The 22812-nt window shown below is 46.1% G+C and overlaps 1 protein-coding gene across 3 annotated transcripts in view; it reads left to right on the forward strand.

The window, feature by feature from the left end:
* The window catches only part of CCR6 (C-C motif chemokine receptor 6), a 28193-nt gene extending 5694 nt beyond the window's left edge, over positions 1-22499 (forward strand). Inside the window, exons 1-4 of one of the 3 annotated variants that reach the window (XM_035708062.1) lie at positions 3141-3652; positions 5585-5680; positions 19698-19798; positions 19897-22499. In XM_035708062.1, the coding sequence (XP_035563955.1) occupies positions 19790-19798; positions 19897-21018 (1131 nt within the window). In that variant the 5' untranslated portion in view covers positions 3141-3652; positions 5585-5680; positions 19698-19789 and the 3' untranslated portion in view covers positions 21019-22499. Of the gene's footprint in view, positions 1-3140; positions 3653-5584; positions 5681-19697; positions 19799-19896 lie in introns of those variants that run through there. The other 2 variants (XM_025422744.2, XM_025422743.2) reach the window with 2 other exon arrangements.
* Positions 22500-22812: the final 313 nt, after the last annotated feature.

The following is a 22812-nucleotide window of genomic DNA, read 5'->3' on the forward strand; positions in this document are numbered from 1 at the left end:
TCATCACCACCATCACCACCATCACCACCATCACCACCATCACCATCACCACCGTCACCAACACCACCATCACCACCAGCACCACCATCGCCACCAGCACCACCATCACCATCACCACTGCCACCAATACCACCATCACCACCAGTACCACCATCACCACCAGCACCATCACCATCACCACCATTACCACCATCAGCTATTATTATGGGCCAAATACTGTAGGTGATATGCACTTTCTGTGCCTTTAGCTCACAATAGTCCTTCATAAATCTCTGATCTTTATCTTATCACTGAAGAGACAGACCCCAGAGATTAACTTGAAAAACAGCTAATATGTGGCTGGGATGGATCTGAAGTCATGTCAAGAGTCTCCAGTTACACAGGCCTTCATTTCCTCACATTCTGTGTACCTTAAGTGAAACTCCTTTCCTCGCCCTCAGCCAGTGTCTGTAACTTCTCCACGGGAGTACGTTAGAAACTTAGAAATAACCGTCCAGTTCTTATCTGTCCCATTGAGATGAAAAATTTGGCATCATTTTACTTCCTTCTTTGTCTTGTTTCTTACTAATTTTTCAAAACATCTCCTTAACATGCATGAACTTTGGGATCAGATGATATGACTTTGAGCCTTGACTCTCCAAGCGTATGGATTTGAGGAAGTTGCTCTATTTCTCTGAGTTTCAGTTTGACAACACCTCACCTATCTTTTGTGAGGATTAATGTCACAGAATAAGGGAAATGTCAAGGTATGTGCCAAAGCACCGAGGTACACATCTTTAGACTACCATTCCTCCCTCTGCTCTGACTCTGGCATCATATAGCTTCTTCTCCAGTCAATTCCGTGAACTTGCTCCTCCACAACTCACAAAGCTCCCCTGCTGTCCCATCCCTCCATCTGTTCTCATGTTCCAACCCATGTCTGTGCTTTTCTTGCTGTTTGCCTCTTGGGGCTACCTGGCTACATATTCCTCATCCCTCCTGCTTGAGCACCAGCCCTCCCTTTTTCACAAAGACTGCTCAGACTGGTGCAGTAGCTAGAGCATGTGCTCCCTCCCTCCTCTGAACTCTCCACCTCTCAATACCATCTTCTCAGTGATGAATCACATTCAGCCTTGGCACACCCGTTAGTGCTGGTGTCACCAGGGATTTGTCTCTGCATTCCACCTGTGTAAGTTTCTTAAAAGCTGAAAATAAATTGCATCCTATACCTGTACATAGTATCCCGCATGTGGTAGTTATCTGAAAATATGAACTTATAAGAGGCAAATTAGGTTGGGGTGGCTTTAGGAGTATGATTTCCAGGCCAGATACTTCAGGGCATAGAGAGTAATAGAGTGTCAAAACTCTGCAGGCCCAAAGCTATAGCAGGCAGTGAACACAAAGGACGTACAGCTTGAAATCTTTGTAAATTCTAAAATTTAAGATGTCAGCAAAGCTGGTAATTCCCCATATAAAATGCACTTTTATTCTAACCGGAGAACTTGCTGACCTGATTCGATGAGTAACATTTTCTTATTTTTGTATGGAAGAAAAGAGGTACGTCAAGGTGGCTTGGATCAAACCACTGCCACGTTGGATGCCCTATTTTCAATGTCTCCCACTCCTACCTTTCCAACAACATTACCATTTTAGATCTCTCCCTCCCTCCCTTTCCCATCCCCCCACTTCCAGCACCTGTTCTAACTGCTGCCTTTCTTGGGTATGGTAGTTTCTCTTTCTTTCTTTCTTTCTTTCTTTCTTTCTTTCTTTCTTTCTTTCTTTCTTTCTTTCTTTCTTTTTCTTTCTTTCTTTCTTTCTTTCTTTCTTTCTTTCTTTCTTTCTTCTTTCTTTCTTCTTTTTCTTCTTTCTTTCAAATTGTATGTTTTGTTATGATTTTTAACCATTTTTAATACAACTTTATGATTTCAGAAGAGGTATAGGGTGATGAAAAGTAGTGAACCATTCCAGTTATCTACTTGCTGGTAAGCCATTTGCAGTTGTGGCTCAAAACAATGATTTATTACTATTATTACTATCATCGTCATCCTCATCATCTTTTGTGGCCTGGGGGTTGACTGGGCTCAGGTGAGTGGTTCTGGTGCAGTTTCTGTCAGAGGGTAGCTGCTACCCGATTCATCTAAAGGCTCCACCGGGCTGGCTGGTGTCAGAGATCCCTGCCAGAACTCTCTGCCAGGCTGTCTACATCTGGCCTCCTCTTTTGTGGTTTCCACTGGGTTCCCAAAGGAAGCATGCATCCCAGGAGGCCCAGTGGGGAGGTGCATTTCTGTGACCCCACCTCAGAAATCCCAGATAAATTCCTTTCTATCCTATTGGTCAAGCGAGCCACCAAGTCCAATCTAGTTTCAAGAAGATGGAAATTAGATTTTACCTTTTGACATGTGAGCGGTATACCATATCGGGCGTAAACAAAAAGAAAGTGGCCTCCTTCCTGTCTAGCACCATCACAGGATGTACACCAGGATCGGCTAGATTTCAGCCATTCCAGCACACTGGCCACCCGAAACAAGACTCAGGCGTGTTTCTCAGGAACATTGCAGATGCCTGTGTCATGGACCTGCACAGTGGCTAGTGGAATTGTTTAATGGGAATTGCTAAGTCAACAAGGGCCAAGAGCCTCCCCAACTGTTGAAGGGGCATCAACTCTTACAGCCCCAGGCTCTTCGGCAGATGCTGTCTGTGTGTCAATCATCTTTGGAAATTGAAAGCATACTGAATCCTGTGTCATCTTTTTAAGGAAACACCATGAGGAACTCAATTTGACTAGAAAACTTCCTTTACCCAATTGTTGCTTGCCATCGCTGAGATGTTTATGATCTTATCGCTCTTCTAATTTAAGACATTGTTTATTCATAATTAGACACATTTCCCAAGTACCTTTTTGTCCTTTTAACTTTTTCCTTCCTAAGGGAGCCAGTTTGTAGTCTCTGCTGTGTCTGCTTGGCCAAAGCCTTGCTTCCGTATTTCATTTCTGGGCGGGGGTGGGGGGTCCTCCGGCCAAAACATCCAGCAGTTGGGACAAATAGTCCCTGCCGGTCAGCTCGGACCTCACCCATCATCTTCATACCACGGCAGACAGAGCCCCACAATCAAACACAATTCCTTATGGACAGGATATTCATTTGCCAAACTGCAATCGGACTTTGTTCTCAATAAACTTTCACAGTTACTGTCAAGATTGTTTCTATGGCCTGCATAACCGCATATTTCTTGCTTTTGTGTAGCTCACAATGTCTATGCAAATGAGCAACACAATTTTAAATTTAAAGAAGATCACGTGAGGGTGAGACTCCACGGGATTTTTGATAAGGGCCAGTTTCTAGAGAGATGAACACAAAATGGGTCTGAGCTGCCTAAGGACGCCGTATCATTTGGATTTGCTCCGACATACGGAAGGAATACTGGGCAAGGAGCACAGCACGCACCGTGCAGGCCAGTGAGTTCCCCGGGCGGCGGCCCAAGAGCTGGAGTGGTTGAAGGAGAAGGTGGCAGGCCGGGCCCTGAGCTGTTCAGCGGTCGCACCTAATGCTCTGCTGATCCGTGTCTCCTTGGGGGCAGAAGAGGAGGCCAGAGGAGGAGGCCAGGCCCCGGAGGCTTCTCCCACCTTGGCCTCCCTGCGCTCTGCTTCTGAAAGGGGCCCATGTGCTGGCCACAGGTGCACAGGGCCGCTTTCCCGGTTCCTGGCTCTTTGCAGGGAGGGGGCATTCTTAGCACAGTCAGATCTGTGTTTTTTTTCCCTTTCTTTTCTTTTCCTTTCCTTTTTTTTTTTTTTTTTTCAAGACAGACCAGGTCCAGGGCTGTAATTGCTACCAAAGGGCTTACTTTCCCTCTTGCCTGCTGAACCAGACCATCAAAGGAGATGTTAGCAGGGTGGCGAGGGCAGGATACATGCATTCCTCAGGTCCCCAGGGGGCCTGCATCTTCCCCTGTGAGGGTTTTGGGGCCCCCCAGTCTGCAGCCCTTCCAGCAGCTTCCACCCACCGCAAGAAGCAGAACCTCAGAGGTCGAGGAGGTGGTGAAGAGGGGGGATGATGATGAAGTGAGGGAGGGCAGACGCGGACGGAGGTGTTCCCCTTTTCTCTGCACCCAACCCTCCGCCTGCCACAGGGCAGGGGCGATGGGGGAAGTCACACGGAGGTGTTCCCCTCAAACAGAACAGGGGACAGGGCACCCTGCATCCATAGACACTGTGAGCTCTGTCAAAGAGCAATATCTCAGGATTAGTACAGAGGAGGGATTTTTATTCAAAAGGACTCTTGTCAGGTAGGGACCATGACGTGGGGATCTCTGTGACCACAAGGTCTGTGAGTGGCTCAGGATCACACAGAAAAAGACTTTTCTTCTATAGGCTAAGGGGAAAAAAAAAAAAAACAGAATAAGCAGATTGTTGGAGGAGGGGTGGAGCTGGACGAAGGGAATGAGCAGTTTTGCCAGGAAAAGACCTGCTGCGGCCGGCCAGTCCCCAAGGGAAGCCGCCAAGGGGACAGGCTCCATGTTTCATGCTCGCCCAGGCACAGGGACAGTCAGGGTTGGGGGCCAGAGGAAGGCATGAGGGCTGACGAGCATCTGTGCAGGCAGTGCGGGGTAAGGCCCGAGTGGCTGTGGGTGCCCAGAGAGCTTAGGAAGGAAGCAGAGATGCAGGCTCCACGGGCCTGGCTGTGCCAGCTGCCCCGGGCCTGGGTGCTATGGATCTTTGGGTCCCTTTGCTATAAAGCCTTTGGTATTTCCTAAGACTCGATTCACAGCAACACACTGTATGATGATCAACATCTTTAACACCTTTATGGCTCCAGAACTCTTTCTCCTTTTTTCCTTTTTTTTTTTTTTTTTTTTTTTTTGCTGTTTTTTAAATCACTTGCACCTAAAAATGAGTTCCCCAAGTGAATCATCAGTTGTTACATCTAACATCAGGTCACTCAGATCTGTCACCTGCCATCTCATAAAGATCACTTGCCCAGCTTTTAGGGACTTGTATTTTTTACCTCCAATCACATAATAATAGTTAATAATTGTTGAGAGCATGCTCTCTCTGCTTGAGCACTGTTCTCACTGCTTCACAGTGATGGACCCTGTATTTCTCAGGATATGCTGAGGCAAGAACCACGTGGCCGTTATCTTACAGAGGAAGGAACTGTGGCATCCCCACAGGGTCAGAAGCCTATCTGTGGGTGCACAGATTTTGGGGGAAATCCAGGCACAGGGGCTCCAGGGGCTGTCCTAACCACAGTCTCATGTACCTGCTCCCAAACATGTCTACGCGGTTTGCAAAGTGTCCTCATTCATGGGAAATGATTAGGCAAAGGAGTGAGAAGTTTTGAGCACAAATCATTGCCACGAGTAGAAAAGCAGCTCAAAGTCACTCTGAGGAGCACTGCCACCCAGAATTCTGTCCTTTTAACTCAGCTCCCCCATGGGTGTGACTCCGCTTCCAGGGAGTCATATGATTATTTTATACCCTACAGGATATATATAGTTAACCTTCTGCATTTGGACAAATAGGCGTTACTTTTAAGTAGGAAGTGGTAGTTCAGCAATTTGCGTCTGGCCAATTCTAGTCTCTCACTGCTTTTTTCTTAATGACTATCAGAAATTGCATCTTGTAAAGAGAATCACAGTGGTGACGTGAAGCATCTCCAGGAGGAGCACAGCAGGACAACTCCCGTCGGAGTACAGCGTTTCTAAGGTGAGCATGGCCCAGCCCCTCGCTTCTTTCACAAGCATCTTCATTTCTGGGATACCCTTGTCCAAGGGGGTGTCAGAAGTGGAGGTGCTTGACTCTTAGGAATTCCAGAATGCAGGCCTGATGAATGCACTTGATAAAACAGTCTTGCTTTTGCAAAGATATTGTCCTTCTGGTTTTAGGAACAGGAACAGGACTGTGCTTTCAAGAATCTCGCTTTTCCTCCAAGTGTGCAGTGAGTGATTTTATCCTCACCATCTTGCACTAGAACTTGGGGGATGGTTTTTGGGCATTGTCTCTTCATACAGTTAAATACCCACAGGGCAGTGGTCTTGAGTGAAATGCAATCATTTATTTAAATAAGTATACAGAATATTTGAAAAGCTAAAAACTAGGCTGAGAAATGTTTTGAAACCAAAGCAAAAAATGGTCTTGTGCAATGGTAGATAGCGAGTGCGCATCTTGAGTAGCTGGGGGTTGAATGGGAAGGAGCTTGTAAGGTGTTATTTAAGAGAAATTGATGAGGTGGAGATTTTTATGAGACTCAGGGCAATACAGAAAATGCTCTGATAATGGTTGCAAATGCCATAATGATCAGGATCTCATGGCCACAAAAGAAGACGTAATCATCTTAAGAGAGTCTGCAGTAGATTTCCCCTAAAGCAGAAACAGAGGTTGTGGAGATTAGCATCTTCAAGAGATAAATGCAAAGTCTGAATTAAAAATATGATTTCTGCAAACAAAAATAGAAAATGTAAAAGTGAGCTTCCAAAGAAGCAATAAAAACCAAAAGAAAAAAAATTTACAAACCTATATACAAATCACTGGAAAAAACCTTCTGGCTTCTCTCTTAACTGCTCTTATTCGAAAGCAGAAGGAAGCCAGCCTAGAGTTTCAGCTTGGCTGATGTATAGCTAAAAAAGGATAAAACACTGTGCACCCATAATTCAAATGAACTGAGAAAACATCCATTTATTGAATGCCTGCCATGGCAGTATAAGAGACTCTGATATCGATTAAAAGGTTTTAATATGTGTAGGTTATTTATGATCTTCTGGGAATTCACAGCCGCTTCAGGAAGATCCCATGGCGACAAAGTGAATTAGGATGGTAAGAGCGAACAGTCCTCTAGTCTTCCATCTGTGAAATGGGTAGAACGTCTACTGTAAGAGGTTTTTGTTAAGAGAGATAACAGATGTCAAGCAGCGACCTCGGTGTCCAGGAGGCAATGACAGCTTAATTTACAGCACACCCCCACAATGCTCTCACACATGAGTGCATGCACACACGCCTATGTGCACACACCAATATACCAATATACACACAAGCACATTTGCACACAACATACACACACACCACACACATTCATACAACACACACATATAGCAATACATGCATGCATTGATACACACATAACCTATTCACACATACACGTATGCACACAGGTGTATACGCACTCATGACACGCACACTCATATTTGTTCTTGTTCAGAATAGGGTTGTCACTATTTATGAAAGTAAGCACAGATCTAAAATCTTCTGCTTTCATTTAATTTTTAACAAACTGCTAAACTTGTTATCAACTTTAAAATTTTAACTGTTTTCCTTGCTGATAGTACTTTGGTAAGTCTTCTTGATGTTTTTGGCATACTTGGTTTTCTTGGGTAGAATCTGTTATTGGCCAAAGGACAAATGATTGAAGTTGGTCTGTTGGCCGCCCCTTCTGCTTTCTCTGCACCTCGTCTCTTCTCTAGGGGCTCCTACTTCCCTCTTGCTGCCCCTTTGGCTGACGCCACCAACTCCAGGTCCCGGCAGAGCACAGCTGGCCTGAGCCTGGATCAATTAACTCTTCCCGGCTAGGACCCTTGCTCCTAAGAACTTGAAATGTTTCTCATCTGCCTCTGGTCAAGACTGAAGAATTCCCAAAGCCCTCAGAATTCAGAAACAGAGGTGCTGAGCCCGCTTGCATGTGGCGTGAATGGACTACTGTCTGGCTTCTCCTAAACTGTAGAGGGTGGGCTGGCACCCTTTCCATGGCTTCCTAGGCTGGGTCTGGTTTTTAGGGCATGTATTACCAGATGTTCATTTCATTTTTTTAAAGGAGTTATTTATTTATTTGAGAGACAGAGAGAGTGTGGAGGGGAGGGGCAGAATGAGAGAGACAGAGAGAGAGACAGACAGACAGGATTTCAGGCTGACTTTGCACTGAGTACTGAGCCTGATCCCATGACCCCGAGATCATGACCTGAGCTGAAACCAAGATTTGGGTACCCAACCAACTGAGCCACTCTGGTGCTCCTGTTCATTTCATTTTTGAATGACTCAATTGATAAGCTGTTAGTTTCTGAGATTCTTTTGCCTGTGGTATCTAAGAAAAATTGTATTAAGAAATCACATTATTTCATTGCAATAAAAGTATAAGTGAACATTTTAAACACTATTTTAAAAGTGTCACTCTAAGTAATATTCATTTTTTTCTTAAAAGTAATGCTTTTATTTATGTGTGGCAACAACATCTTTGAAATGTTAACGAAAAGCAGGGTGTTCACATTTACCACATGTGCACATGTAATCTTGGGGTTTGGCACATTTGCTTTTCCTTTAGAAGCCTAATATGTTCATATGGCTTCAAACTTTATTTATTGTTTTTTAAGATTTTATTTATTTATTCATGACAGACACAGAGAGAGGGGTAGAGACACAGGCAGGGGGAGAAGCCAGTTCCCCTCAGCCTGATGCAAGACTTGGTCCCAGGACCCCGGAATTATGACCTGAGCCAAAGGCAGATGTTCAATCACTGAGTCATCCAGGTGCCCAGCTTCAAACCTTAAATGCAAAAGTCACAAGAGATTTAACTTATCATTAATGTGCCTCTAAAACAGGAAGGGAGCCCACGAAGGCATGATTGGACTTTCATTTCCAAGCATGCCTGCTATGAGAAGAGAATCACTCAGGAGTTAGTTGCAGGCCTGCATCCTTCTGTTTCCCGTCATTTCTGAGTGATTAGGTACATGCCACGCTAGGCACTGAGGAGACCAGCATGCGTGACTTCATCTTTTTTTTTTTTTTAAAGATTTTATTTATTTATTCATAGACACAGAGAGAAAGGCAGAGACACAGACAGAGGGAGAAGCAGGCTCCATGCAGGGAGCCCGATGTAGGACTCGATCCCGGGTCTCCAGGATCACACCCCAGGCTGCAAGCTGCGCCAAACCGCTGCGCCACCAGGGCTGCCCACGTGACTTCATCTTAAGATGGGTTACCCACTCGCCTCGGGGCACCCTTGCATGCTGGCCCTGACCGGGACTGAGCTATCACAGGGAACAGTGTCTGCACCTGGCACCTAGCCCTCTCTTGAGATGAATGAATTAATGGATATCTCCTCTGGGTCAGCTTTTCTAGAAGTGTTTTCCAAAGAACACCGGCTCTTATTCTGTGGGTGAATGGATCTGGGAAGTTGGGATTGCTCAAGCAAGCAGGGCTCTGAAGAGCCACTGTTAAGAAACTGCTGTGTCAGTATCCAAGAGGAGGATGCGGTAATGGCATTTCTCAAACGTATGTAACCACGGAGCAATATCCCTCCCTTCTTTCTACCCAGAGCCTTCCTAGAAACTCACTTTTAAATGCTGGTCTATACTGATGCTCTGGGATTTGCTCAGGACAGCAGTTTCCACACATGAATGTGGGCCACAGTAATGTGGACAGTGTGTGGACTCCAAGAGCTGAGTGGTCAGAGCAGATGCCCACAGGACCTACACATCTCACTTGACATCAGACCTGTCTGAGGATTCAGAAGACGCAGGCGGGCACCAGGCACAGGAAAACATACCTCCCCTGGAGGAGCCCCAAACCACAAGACAGGGTTCACTGCCAGTGGGTTTTAGTTACAAATTAACACGAAGTGTTGTGGAGAGTGTATGTGAGAACGTTGTTCTCAAAGGTCCCCAGTTTATACCCACCCATCATAAAAGTAGAAGATCCCTGGATGCCTAATTCCTATCCGACAGTGGCCAGTGCTCCCACTCCATAAAATCCAGTTTATATGCAGTTGATTGTGGGTGCACAGGTATAGTCTGCTGAAAAGTATGGTTAGACATTTACATAGGGACCTTCAGGTTTCCGTCCCACGGCAAATGCCATTAGCATCTTTCCAAGGAGGGCTGGTCCGGGGTTGAGGGTCCCTTGGGCCCCAGCTGGGAGGAGGGATGTGCAGCCTCCTGGTAAGCCTTCCTTTTCAAAGGGCTCTATTGCTAGAAATTCTGGTTCAGTGGGTCTGATCCACCTCACAGCCACATTTTCAGTAAAGACTCATCTACCCGTGCTTGACCGAGAAGCCTCTCCCAAGGGGAGGGGAGCCGGTGCCATTCTTGCTAAACGGTCCACTTGTTCTTCTGCTGTTAGGTCACAATCTGTCTATGTAAATTCTGCTCATGGGAGTGTAAGGCTAGACCCTTCTTCACATGATAAACCTTGCAGGTTAGTTGATGACCTCATTCCTTCCTGACTTTCATTCTTTTTTAGGCAAGATGACTGGTAGTTGGATGCAAAGTGAGTAGGTGGTGGCTTCTCCACCTGGCCCTTGGGCCTCACCTGATTCCAGTTGCTCATGTTTCCCATAGCACAATCAACATTACTGCGTACGTCTGACCAGAGCAGAGTCAGTGGAACTACCATCTATCTCATTCTAAACCTTATGGTTTTACTGATTTGGCCTAAAAAGAAAGCAAGTTAATTTTGACAGGATGCATTTACCGAGCGCTGTTCGAGTTTTGCATTGCTGTTATAACAAAGTCAGCGGCTTCAACGACACAGACCGAGTGCCCTACAGCTCTGTAGGTCAGAAGTCCAGGCAGGTCTTGACCAGGCTGGAATGGGGGCTTTGGCAGGGCTGCGTTCCTTTTAGAGTTTCTGAAGGAGGATCCGTCTCCTTGCTCAAATTGTGGCCAGAATTCAGCTCTGGGGCTGTCAGGCTGAGATTCCCACTTTTCATGTTGGCTGTCTGTGGGGGCCATTCCCAGCTCACAGAGGCCACCCACTGCTTGGTCTTCAAAGCAATGATGGACTGAGTCCTTCCACGCTTCGAATCTCTTCCCTTCCCTCCTCCATCTCGGCTGGGAAAGATCCCCGACTTGTAAGGACTCAGAGCTACACTAGACCCACCCGGATAATCCAGGGTTATCTCCCCATCTCAAGGTTCAGATGCTCAGTCCCATCTGCAGGGGCCCTTTTGGTGTGTGAAGGCATGTCTTCTCGGGTTCTGGGGACGAGGGCATGGACATCCCTGGGGCCCTGATTCTGCAGACTGCACACTCTGACCCTATCAGTACAGTGTGTCTGTTAGTAAGTGCGCAAACAATACGCGCTCCAGGTGGGGAGATATGATGTACATGAAGGGGACCTTTCATTAGACACTTGGTTAGCGGGTGCTGCACCTGCTGTAGAGATTCAGTCGTCTTTCAGTGAAATGACTATCAAATAAAACTCTTAACATCTATCCTGCTGCTAAGCTTTCATTTTGTATCTGTGTAACTGACCATTCAAATCCAGGTGTAGAACCTCCGATTTCCCCACTGAATTCTATCGCATTACATTCGACTCATTGTTTCTGTCCAGAATTTTCTCATATTGATTCTGCTGTCCAGGATAATAATTATAGTTGTAGGCATCTTATCATCTTCAGACCTAATGAGCCTGCCTCCTCTATTTTTGTCCTTAACATTAATAAAAATAACAGGTAGCACAGGGCTGAGGACAGAGCACAGCATGGTGCCAGTAAGTGTCTTCTACTGGGCTGTCACCCAACCAGTAAACCACCTAATTGCCTTTCCCCTCGATCATACTTGCACATCTTGATGACTTACAAATTTCAGATTTAATCATAGATTTGCAATGTCTACAATGCCTTCCTGCTCTGCAGGCTAGTGACCGTGACAAACAGGCTTGGAGTGTTGGCGGGCCACCCCGACCGAGTGCTCAGCACTTCCATCTCGGGCTCTCCGAGCACCCTTCCTAACCCACGTCAGCATCCGGCCTGGCATCAACGCCAGATGTGTGGCTCCACCAGAGGCCTTAATCTTCTCTCTTTCTGCAAACGAGTTCTGAGAGTTTTTACACAGTCCGTTCTCTGGTGGGACCCCACGCACATCAGTCACCAGATCTGGGCCTCCTGGCTCCTGTGTCTCACTTGGTATAACGGCATAACGGCACGGTGGGCCGTCTGTGAGACCCCATGGCCCCAGGGGGCCAGAAGTCTGTGAGGGTCTAAAGCTCAGGCAGGCAGTGATCGTGGGGCCCTGAGGCAGCAACAGTCAACACTTGAGTCAAGGCAGCTGAGTAGACGGAAAGAAGGCTCTTCTCTGCAAAACCAGGTTGAATAGAGCAGTATTTCTCAGCTGTCCTCATGGTTTCCCTTCAGAGGCTTCGACACTTCCTCCCCAGGACAATTCAGGACAGTTCGTCCCACAGATTCTCTTCATATCAACTGGTTCTGTAGACGTGTTTGTATTCCCGTCTGTGGGAAATACTTGACTTTCAAAGATAAGCAAGTTCAATTTTAAGAATCAGTTGAGCCCAGTGCCTTTATATGTGATCGAATGACTGCAAAATAGGACCTGGTAAGATTGGTGGTGATAACAAAGATATGAGAGAGAGAGAGAGAGAGAGAGAGAGAGAGAGAGAGAGAGATTGATGAGCTTTAAAAACAAGGTGGGGCAAGCTTCATGACCGTGGGTTTGTTGGCTTAGCCAGGAGCGGACAGGCTTGACGTTCCCCTGAGGCTCCTGCCAACTCTGGGAGATAAGACATAGCACATCTCACCTCTGTTCCATGAAGAAGGTCTTCAAAAATGTCTTCATGACTTTGCCATCTCAGTTTTTGTAGCAAAAAAAAAAGTCCAGAATTTGTTTTTTCTCCAAAAAGTGGTATTTGCTACTCAAGATCTGAGGTAATTTATTTGAGCTAAACATGTACGGGCTTCTCTACAGGTTGTGGTGGCCCAGATGCCGATATAATTTCCTTAACACAATTGGGATGATTTTTGTGGTAACAGTGGTGGTCTGGGGCAGGTTGAATCACTTCCAATAACTGGTATCCACGTAAACTTGACAACAGTATTTTATATTGAGAACGCTGACTCTTAACCACAACAGCGTTAAGTTGACCACCATCCAGATTCGTAGATTGTTCATAGTGAGCAGGTGCAAAGACCATGTGCCTTCCAACCTGGCCAGTGTGCCCCGCCCCCACCCCCGCCCAGGGCTGCCCCCAGCTCCTCAGGCCAACACCTACTATGAAGCCTATCTGGACGCTGGTCTTCTCTTCGCCAGGAGCCAGTCACTTGCTTTTCTGGACCTCTCAGGACTGCTGCTCGCGTTGTATGGTTTTATGACGATCGGTCTACCCGAGAGCTTCTTGATGCTGGAGCTTACATTTGACTCATCTTTGTACCCCCAGTGTCATCCTCAACAGACAGTTCGTAAATGCTTGTTGAACGGAATTAAATTTGAATTCAGAAGCCATCATACGTCACAGGGTGTCTAAAGAAATCATCTTTCTGAAGTGGGGTTCCAGCTGGGGGCTGAGGACACAGCACACGGGGGCGTCTCCTTTCCACAGCTGGGGCCAGCTTCCTCATCAGCCACCTGCCTCCGTGTGATCGAATGTCGCCGTGTTCCACCCACCCAACCGTCTCTCACTGAGAAGCCCGTATGGCCCCCGAGGCTTGGCATGCGGTCCGTCCATCAGGAGCCATAGCCCCTGAGCCATGTCTTCCCTGGCTACTCTGTTCCCACCCCCGCCCTTCACCTGCACCCCTCTTACCCCAGTCTGTGCCTTCCCTCCTTCAGGGGCTATGCCAGGTCCTGCCCTCCTCACGAACCTGCCACAACCCCTCAGTCCCTGGTGAGGACTCTGACCTATGGCACCTGTTCTCTGAACCGGCACGTTCGTATGAACTGTGTGCAGTCACTTCATTAGTTCTAACAGGGTATGATTTACATACAATGGATGTCACCACCTTGAAGTGTACGATTCGATAGGTCTTGACCAACGCTCACCAATATCACAATCCTGATACGGAACGTCTCCATCACCACGGAAACGTCCTCCTGTCCCCTTCAGCCAGACTCTTGTCATCCCTGACCCATGACGATCATTGACTTGATTTCCACCACTCTTGTTTTGCCTTTTCTAGAATTTCACATAAATGGAATAACGCAGTACATGGTCTTCTATGTCTGGATTCTTGACCCAGCAAAATGCTTTTGTGAATCACCCACACTGGAGCGCACATCAGTACTGTGCTCCTTTTGGTTGGCGGGCAGTGTTCTATCATGGAGATGGTACAATTCGCTTATCTATTCACTGGCTGATAGAAGCTTCGGTCCTTTCCAATCCGGGGCCATTAAGTATAAACCTGCTGTGAACATTCAAGTACCAGTCTTTCAATCTCATTTCTCTTGGCTAAATACGTAAGAATCAGTTGCTGGTTCACATGGTTAAGTGCATGTTTGACGTAATACGACATCGCCCTGTTGTCTTCTCAACGTGGCTGCGTGACTTTGCATTCCCACCGTGGGAGCGCGAGTGCTTCGATGGTTCCAGTCTTCATCAGTGACTCTTGTCTGCCTCTGACTTTCAGCCATCGAGTGGGTGAGAAACAACATCTCACTGCAGTTTTAATTTGCATTTCCCTAATGACTAATCTCATTGAACATGTTTTTTTCTGCATAATTGCCACTCGTGGATTTCCTTTGATGAACTGACCTCAGATTTTTTGCCTGTTTCTCACCGAGTCGTGTCTTCTTGACGTTGAATTTTAAGTTCTTTGTATAGTCTAGATACAATCAGGATCGGATTCAAGTTTTCAAAAAATTTTCCCCCTTCTATGGTCTGTTTTCCATTTTCTTAAGTGTCTTTCAAACAGCATAAGTTTATTCTGATCAATTACAATTTATCAATTTTTTACTGTACTTTTTTACATGTTGCCTTTCGCAATTTAGATAAGAAATATCTATCATTCAAGGGCACAATGATTTCCTCTTCTGTTCTCCTTAGACTGTTTTGGCTCTCACATTCAGATCTAGAATTCATTTCGAGGTTTTTTTTTTTTTTTTTTTTTTTTGTCACATGAGTAAAAAGATCAACTTCTTATGTGTGAACATCCAGTTGTTCTGGCATCATTTATTGAACAGACTGTTTTTTCCCTATTGGATTACCCTAGCACCTGAGTTAAGAATCAGTTGGCCATTGATGTGTAGGTCTATTTCTGGACTCTACTCTGTTCCATTGATTTATGTATTTATCCCTTTACCAGTACCACACCCTCATGATTCTGGCAGCTTCATAGTGTGTCTCAAAATCAGATGGTACGAATCTTATAATTTGGTCTTCTTTTTTAAAATTGTTTTGGTTCTTCTAAAAGTCTTGGATTTCTTTTTTTTTAAAGATTTATTTATTTATTTATTTATTTATTTATTTATTTATTTATTTATGATAGACACAGAGAGAGAGAGAAAGGCAGAGACACAGAAGGAGGGAGAAGCAGGCTCCATGCCGGGAGCCTGACGTGGGACCCGATCCCAGGTCTCCAGGATCACGCCCTGGGCCAAAGGCAGGCGCTAAACCGCTGAGCCACCCAGGGATCCCCATGCCTTGGATTTCTATATCAATTTCAGGATCAGTCTGTCAGTTTCTTCCAAAAATCCTGCCACAATTTTGATTTGGATCGTGTTGTATCTGTAGATCAATTTGGAGAGAACCAACATCTTAATGTTGAATTACCCTGAACCTGATATACCTTTGCTATATTTTTAGATCTTAATTTCTCTCGGCAATGTTTTATACTTTTCAAGATTCATGGGAATCTTGTATCAATTTTTTTTTAGATTTTTAAAATTTATTTATTCATGAGAGACAGAGAGAGAGAGAGAGAAAGAGAGGCAGAGACACAGGCAGAGGGAGAAGCAGGCTCCATGCAAGGAGCCCGATGCGGGACTCGATCCTGGGTCTCCAGGCTCACTCCTTGGGCGGAAGGTGGCGCTAAACTGCTGAGCCACCTGGGCTGCCCTCTTGTATTGATTTTTAAGAGGTGGTTCTAAGTAGTTTGTTTCTTTTGTTTTTGATGCTATAATAATTTTTTTCCAGTTTCAATTGCCAAATGTGCCAAATATTGCTAGAATGTAGAATTAAAATTGATGTGTGTATTTTAATCCTCATCAGTGTATTTTTCATCTTATGTATATTCTACATTTCATCTACAGAACATTTATTTAAGTCTTTATTATTATATCGTGCATCATTTTCTTCATTGTATTTATGCTTTCCTCTACCCTCTTGAGCATCTGGAGCATACTGATGGTAGCTACCAGGGCAGATTTTCTGTCATCTGCCATTCTTCTGTTTCTTTGTGTACATTATGGGTTATATTTTCCTGTTTCTTCAAACATCTGTATCATGGCCTGTGTGAGTGACCATAGTAGATTACATCAAACAGGGGAGCTTGAACAGGACACATTTATGTCTCACAGTCCTGAAGGCTGGGAAGTACAAGATCTAGGTGCCAGCAGACCCAGTGTCTGGTGAGGACTCCCTCCCCCCACCCCCCACGGTTCAGTCTTCTTGTCCTCAGGAGGGCATGGGGCAGGCAGAGAGGAAACAAGCTCTCCATGTCTCTTCTTATGAGAATATTCACCAGGGGAGGTATCCCCACCTTGGGGATTAGGCTTTAGGATATGAATTTCAGGGAGACACATTCAGCCTCCAGTGTCTAGAAATTTTTGTTTGGGTGCCTGACATGAATTTTACATGGCTGAAGCCTGGATTTGGTTGCATGTCTTTGAATGATTTGGGGCTGGGATGCCTGGGTGGCTCAGGGGTTGAGCGTTTGCCTTTGGCTCAGGGCATGATCCTGGGGTCTTGGGATCGAGTCCTGTATCAGGCTCCCTGCAGGGAGCCTGCTTCTCCCTTTGCCTATGTCTCTGCCTCTCTCTCTGCATCTCTCATGAATAAATAAATAAAATATTTAAAAATAAATAAATAAATGATTTTGGGCTTTGTCCTCGAGTATTAGTTATGTTATTGGAATCCAATGGAGCATCTGAAACTTCCTTTCAAGCTTTGTTATGGTGGGCCCAGAGTAGCATTTCGTGTAGGGTTATTGTTATTGTTAACAAAATGATATTGTTCTAAGGATGCTGTCCAATGTCCTGTGACTTAGAAGATGCTGCTGCTCTTTTTGTGGGAGGGAACTCTTTCTGTCTGTGCTTTCTTACACTATTCCTGCATTGCCTCCACTCAAGGACACCTCTCTGCTGCTCTGCTCCCTTCTCTGTGTCTAGCCCCTCTTCTACCATATCTCACCTTGCCCTGACCTCCCTGGCCCTGTGTCCTTGTGGAGACTGCTTCCATGTAAGCTGTGGGCTTCCCAGAGCTCACGTGATAGCCCATATCACCTCATCTCTTATTGTCAGGGACCATAATTTTGTGACCTCTGTTGCCCAATATCTGAAAACTGTTATTTAATATATTCTGCAATTTTTCTGGTTATTAAGTGCAGCAGGGTACATTTGGTTTCTGTTAATCCGTCATGGGTGGAATGGTAAATCTTGTAGTCCTATTTTGATTGACGTTTCATCTGATAATCTGATAATCTTTTTTTGTTTGTTTGTTTTGTTTTTTTTGTTTTTTTTTTAATTTATTTATGATAGTCACAGAGAGAGAGAGAGAGAGAGAGAGGCAGAGACACAGGCAGAGGGAGAAGCAGGCTCCATGCACCAGGAGCCTGATGTGGGATTCGATCCCGGGTCTCCAGGATCGCGCCCTGGGTCAAAGGCAGGCGCCAAACCGCTGCGCCACCCAAGGATCCCGATAATCTTTTTTTTTTTAAGATTTTACTTATCTATTCATGAGAGAAACACACACACACACACACACACACACACACACACAGAGGCAGAGACACAGGCAGAGGCAGAGACACAGGCAGAGGGAGAAGCAGGCTCCATGCAGGGAGCCCAATGTGGGACTCGATCCTGGGACTCCAGGATCATGCCCTGGGCCAAAGGCAGGCAAAAAACCACTGAGCCACCCAGGGATCCCCCTGATAATCTAATTGATATGTTTATCTTCTCGTATGATTTTGTAATACAAAAACTTGGTTTGTATGCTATGGGTTTTCTGCACACCCTAAAGTCCTCAGTGAGGAGGTATACCTGTAGGTGACTGCACAAGTGCACAGGTGATTCCCCACTCCCCTGTCCCCAGTGTCATGTCTAGACTAGTGTCTGAGAGGCAGCAAAGACTCACTCTCTAAGTGATGGCTGCAGGCATCAGGGACGGAACGGGGTTGGGGCCACCTGACTCATGACTGTATAAACAACCAAATGAGAATCAAGTGATCTGAGAAGTATGTTCAAAAAATCCTCAGGGTGAGCTTCGTGTTATACTGACTTCCTCCCCAAAATGTCAGGTATCAAAATTGACTGTGTGGGGTAAGGACTGACTTTACGCAGCATGGTATAGTCTCTGCCTGTGCCCCTGAGGCTTGTAATTCTACTGTCCCTTCCTCTTCTTGACCTTGCCAGCCCCGTGGTGGGGCTGGGAGGTAGGACGGGGGAGGAGAAAGAATAAATACACATTTAACATGATGATCAGAATTCTAGGCCAGGGATTTTATTGTGTGTGTGTGTGTGTGGGAGGGACAGATGATAAAGCAGGAAGCTAACACCAAATAACAAAGAATGCCTGAATACAAGAATAAGAGAATTCCTGACTGTTTGGGTTTGTTTCCAATGCAAGCTTTCAGAGTCCTTTCCTCTGAGACTCAAGCTCCATCCTTACTTGTCTCCTGGAGAACTTCATGAGGCCCGTGCGTCACCCCCTCTTGACATTCCCAGCACATCACTTGTTACATGGGACTTGTCTGAAAACAGTCAAGTTGAACCAGAGGGGTTGGCCACACTGCTGCTTCACCAACACTCAGTACTCATTGTTCCGTTCCACCTGATCACCTTCTCTGCCATCCCTTTGTGTGCCACATGCCTGTTCTCCAGGGACCCAGGGCGCCTGTCCCCACAAAGCCATCCTGAACCATGCCAGTCCTGCCCTTTCTTCCCGCAGTCTGGTTTCTGACGATTATGATGTGTCTGCCCCAGCAGATTGGTGCTTGTTAACTTGAGTGCACGCTGGCAATATCTGTGATTTTTAAGAAATTCAAATATACATAAAATAATATATAATAATAAATATTAAATTATTATATATATTAACATTTAAGAAATATAATATACAATAATTATATAATAACGTACTATATATAATACAGAATCATATACTGTATAGTATATATTAATATATATATATATATATATATATATATATATATATATATTCCTACTGCCTTTTGATCCAGAGAATCTTATTCAGTGTATCTTGAGAATGTTCCAACATGTTCCAAGCATGTTCCAACTTTAAAAAATTCTACAAGAGATTCTCACATGCCCAGCTGGGTGAAAAACACTGAATCATAAACTACTTACAGGTGAGGACTATAAGTGATAAGTGTTCTAGACACACCTACAGTTCTGTAGATTTTGTTCAGTGGGGTCTTGTTGAATGGAATTAAATTGAATTTTGTACCAAAATTTCTGTGCAGATTTGAATCTGTGGTTTTGCTGCTATCACCCTTCTCTATGCTATAGATCAGAGATTGACAAATTATAGCCATGGCAACCAAGTCTGGTCAAGCCCACTCATTTGTGAAGTTGTCTATGGTTGCTTTCAAGCCACCACGGCAGATTTGAGTAGTCAGGACAGAGACTATATGGCCTGGAAAGCCTAAAATATTTGCTGTCTGGTCCTTTGCAGAAAGAGGCTGCTGACCCTTGTTCTAAATGAATTTTTTCATGTAAAATAGCACGCTGTGCATTTTCTGTGTCTAAGTGAAATGGAATGCTGGCAATGTGATTCTCCAGCTCCCTGGGAATACTTATCCACAGTGTATCTTGCTTTCTTTCCTCCTTAGACCCACGTTCCCCCTCCCCTTCTGCCAGAGGGCTTGAGCGACCACCCACTTCTGCACCAGGCCCGCCTTTTCTGCCGAGAACAGGCACCACGATGAGTGGGGTGAGCATCTATTTTATTTTGGCTGGGAGTGTGATTTCGGTCAATTGCGCTACTTGCAGATTATGCTACGACTAACTCTTCCTTTGTTCGCTTTCCAGGAAGCAATGGATGCCGTCAGTGTCTTCGGCATAAACGATGATGATCTGGGGTCGGGTAATAGCAGTTTGGATTATTTACTTGATGATGACAGCTTACTGTGTTCCTTGCAAGAGGTCAGAGAATTCTCTGAGCTGTTTGTGCCAATTGCTTACTCCCTGATATGTGTCTTTGGCCTCCTGGGCAATATTTTGGTGGTGGTCACCTTTGCTTTTTATAAGAAAGCCAAGTCCATGACAGATGTGTATCTCTTGAATATGGCCATCGCAGACATACTGTTTGTCCTCACTCTCCCATTCTGGGCCGTTAGCCACGCTACTGGCGAGTGGATTTTCAGCAACGCCACGTGCAAGCTGATGAAGGGCATCTACGCCATCAACTTCAACTGTGGGATGCTGCTCCTGACCTGCATCAGCATGGACCGCTACATCGCCATCGTGCAGGCCACCAAGTCCTTCCGGCTGCGGTCCAGAACGCTGGCGCACCGTGGGATAATCTGCTTGGTGGTGTGGGTGGTGTCGGTCCTCATCTCCGGCTGGACGTTCATGTTCAACCAGAAGTACCACGTGCAGGGCAGTGACGTGTGTGAGCCGCGGTACCATGAGGGCTCGAACCCCATCAAGTGGAAGCTGCTGATGCTGGGGCTGCAGCTCCTCTTTGGCTTCTTCATCCCGCTGGTGTTCATGATCTTCTGCTACATGTTTATCGTCAAGACCCTAGTGCAGGCTCAGAACTCCAAGCGGCACAAGGCCATCCGCGTGATCATCGCGGTGGTGCTGGTGTTTCTGGCTTGCCAGATCCCCCACAACATGGTGCTCCTCGTAACGGCCGTCCAGCTGGGCAGGATGAACCGCCTCTGCCACAACCAGAAGCTGCTGGCCTACGCCACCAACGTCACCGAGGTCCTGGCTTTCCTGCACTGCTGTCTCAACCCCGTGCTGTACGCCTTCATCGGACAGAAGTTCAGGAGCTACTTTCTGAAGATCGTGAAGGACCTGTGGTGTGTGCGGCGGAGGCAGAAGGCGCCGGGCTTCTCGTGCTCCAGGCTGCACTCGGAAACTTTCATCTCCAGGCAGAACAGTGAGACCGCAGACAACGACAACGCGTCGTCCTTCACCATGTGACCGGCCGGGAGGGAGCCCGTGGCCCCCGATCGGACTCAGGGGCCTTGTCCTCCCACAGGCCGGAGCCCCCGGGGTGCTCTCTGCCTGGACCCCAGAGCAGGCCCTGGGGAACGCCCCGATCACAGCCAACTGCGGACTCGCGTGGACATTTTCAGGAATCTTCACGAAGCAGCCCGAGAGCACGATTTCTCCTGCCCGCCGCAGAACTCGCAGGGTTTAGAAAAACAGGACAGAAAAGGAGTCACGTAGGAGCCCCCACTCAGCTCATTTTCGGCAGAAGGTGAGACATTTCACCCAAGCTGGAAAAGCAACACGGGGGTGGGGGTGGGGGGACAGACAGGAGGACGCTGGCTAAGCACGGGTGTCGACCGTCCCCGTGGATAAGGCAGATGGGACAGCACCAGGCCATCGGGATTTGCTGTTTGCTTTATTTCCTTGAGAAAATGTTCTCTGCAAGCAATAATTCTCCAAAAATCAGGCAGACAAGAGTTCCACGAAGATGCACACAAACAGCAAACATGCAGCACACACAGGGGCTTAATAAACATCTGTTAGACAAATAAAGTGAAATTGGGGGTTATGGTGCAGTTTAGCATGTAAGCTCTTCAAATTACCTTCTTTAAAAAGTGCAAAGAGGCTTCCCTGAGACAATACAGCAAGAGCAGCGAGCGCTTCTGTTCCGCTTCCAGAGGAGAGCAGAGGCAGCACAGAGCGGACCCGGTGCCAAGGGCTTCAGGTGGCGGCAAGGACCTAGGACCATCCCCTTCTGCTGCTGATTTTAAAGTGGTTTTACCCAAAGTCTGAGGTTAATCACGGAATCAGATTTTAACAACTCTCTTCAGCTTCTAGAAAGTTCCTAGGACTCAAGTTTTGAGGGTGCTTTGTAAACATATGAACATAAGTAGGAAAAAAAGGAAAAAAAGAAACCCAGACATTACAAAAATGCAAGCATGTATTAGGAAGGTACTAATGTGCGTTACAAAGATACTGACATGCCTAATCCTGAGGAATGCGTTCTCGAAACTTTCCATTGTTCTTGTAAGCTTTAACTGCATCTCTCTATGAAATTCAAAGTGATATCTTAGGATTCCAAGTCGTATGTTTGAAACATAGTTTTGGCTTTGCAAAATGAAACTATTTTGGGTATGAAGTAGGAACTGTCATCCAGAATCAGTGCCCTGACCCGGGAGATCGAGGTGTCCAGAGGTGGCGCATCCCGAACACACCTGTGAGCATTGGACTCCGGCAACCAGAGCACAAGGACGTTACCCAGATGCTCCTTGCAGGGTCGCTGATGCGCTGAGAGGACCTATGGAGAGAAGTTTGTGTTTCTAAGCTGGCACGGAAATATGTCGCTTATTGTGGCTGGAAATAAGCTCTTCTGTACAATTTGAATTTTCAGATAAGTGAAGCTTACTTCTTTATGCAATAACCCATTTAAAATTTCAGCCATAATGAATAAAAGTGTTTCTAAAATATGATACGCACTTTATTTCATTCAATATCATCGTTGTTTCTTGCTGCCTTGGGCATCAGAACAGGCACACCTGTGACTGGTGCAGCGATGCATTGACACCCTCAGGAGACACAGAGCTACGTGGGGTTTGTCCCTTTATTAAGGGGCTCTAGATTGTTCTTTAACAGTTTGGTATCTACTTTTCATTGGTTTCCCCAAATTCCTTCCCACCATCAGGCTCTGGCTGGACCTTGCCTGTATCTGCCATTAACCCGTCCTCTGCACCTCTGCAAATGCCATCCTACTATGGGTGGGGAATCAGCTATCTGCTCCGGTCA

This window comes from Canis lupus, chromosome 1, assembly GCF_003254725.2.
Source record: "Canis lupus dingo isolate Sandy chromosome 1, ASM325472v2, whole genome shotgun sequence".
In the NCBI taxonomy this organism is placed as follows: Eukaryota; Metazoa; Chordata; class Mammalia; order Carnivora; family Canidae; genus Canis; species Canis lupus.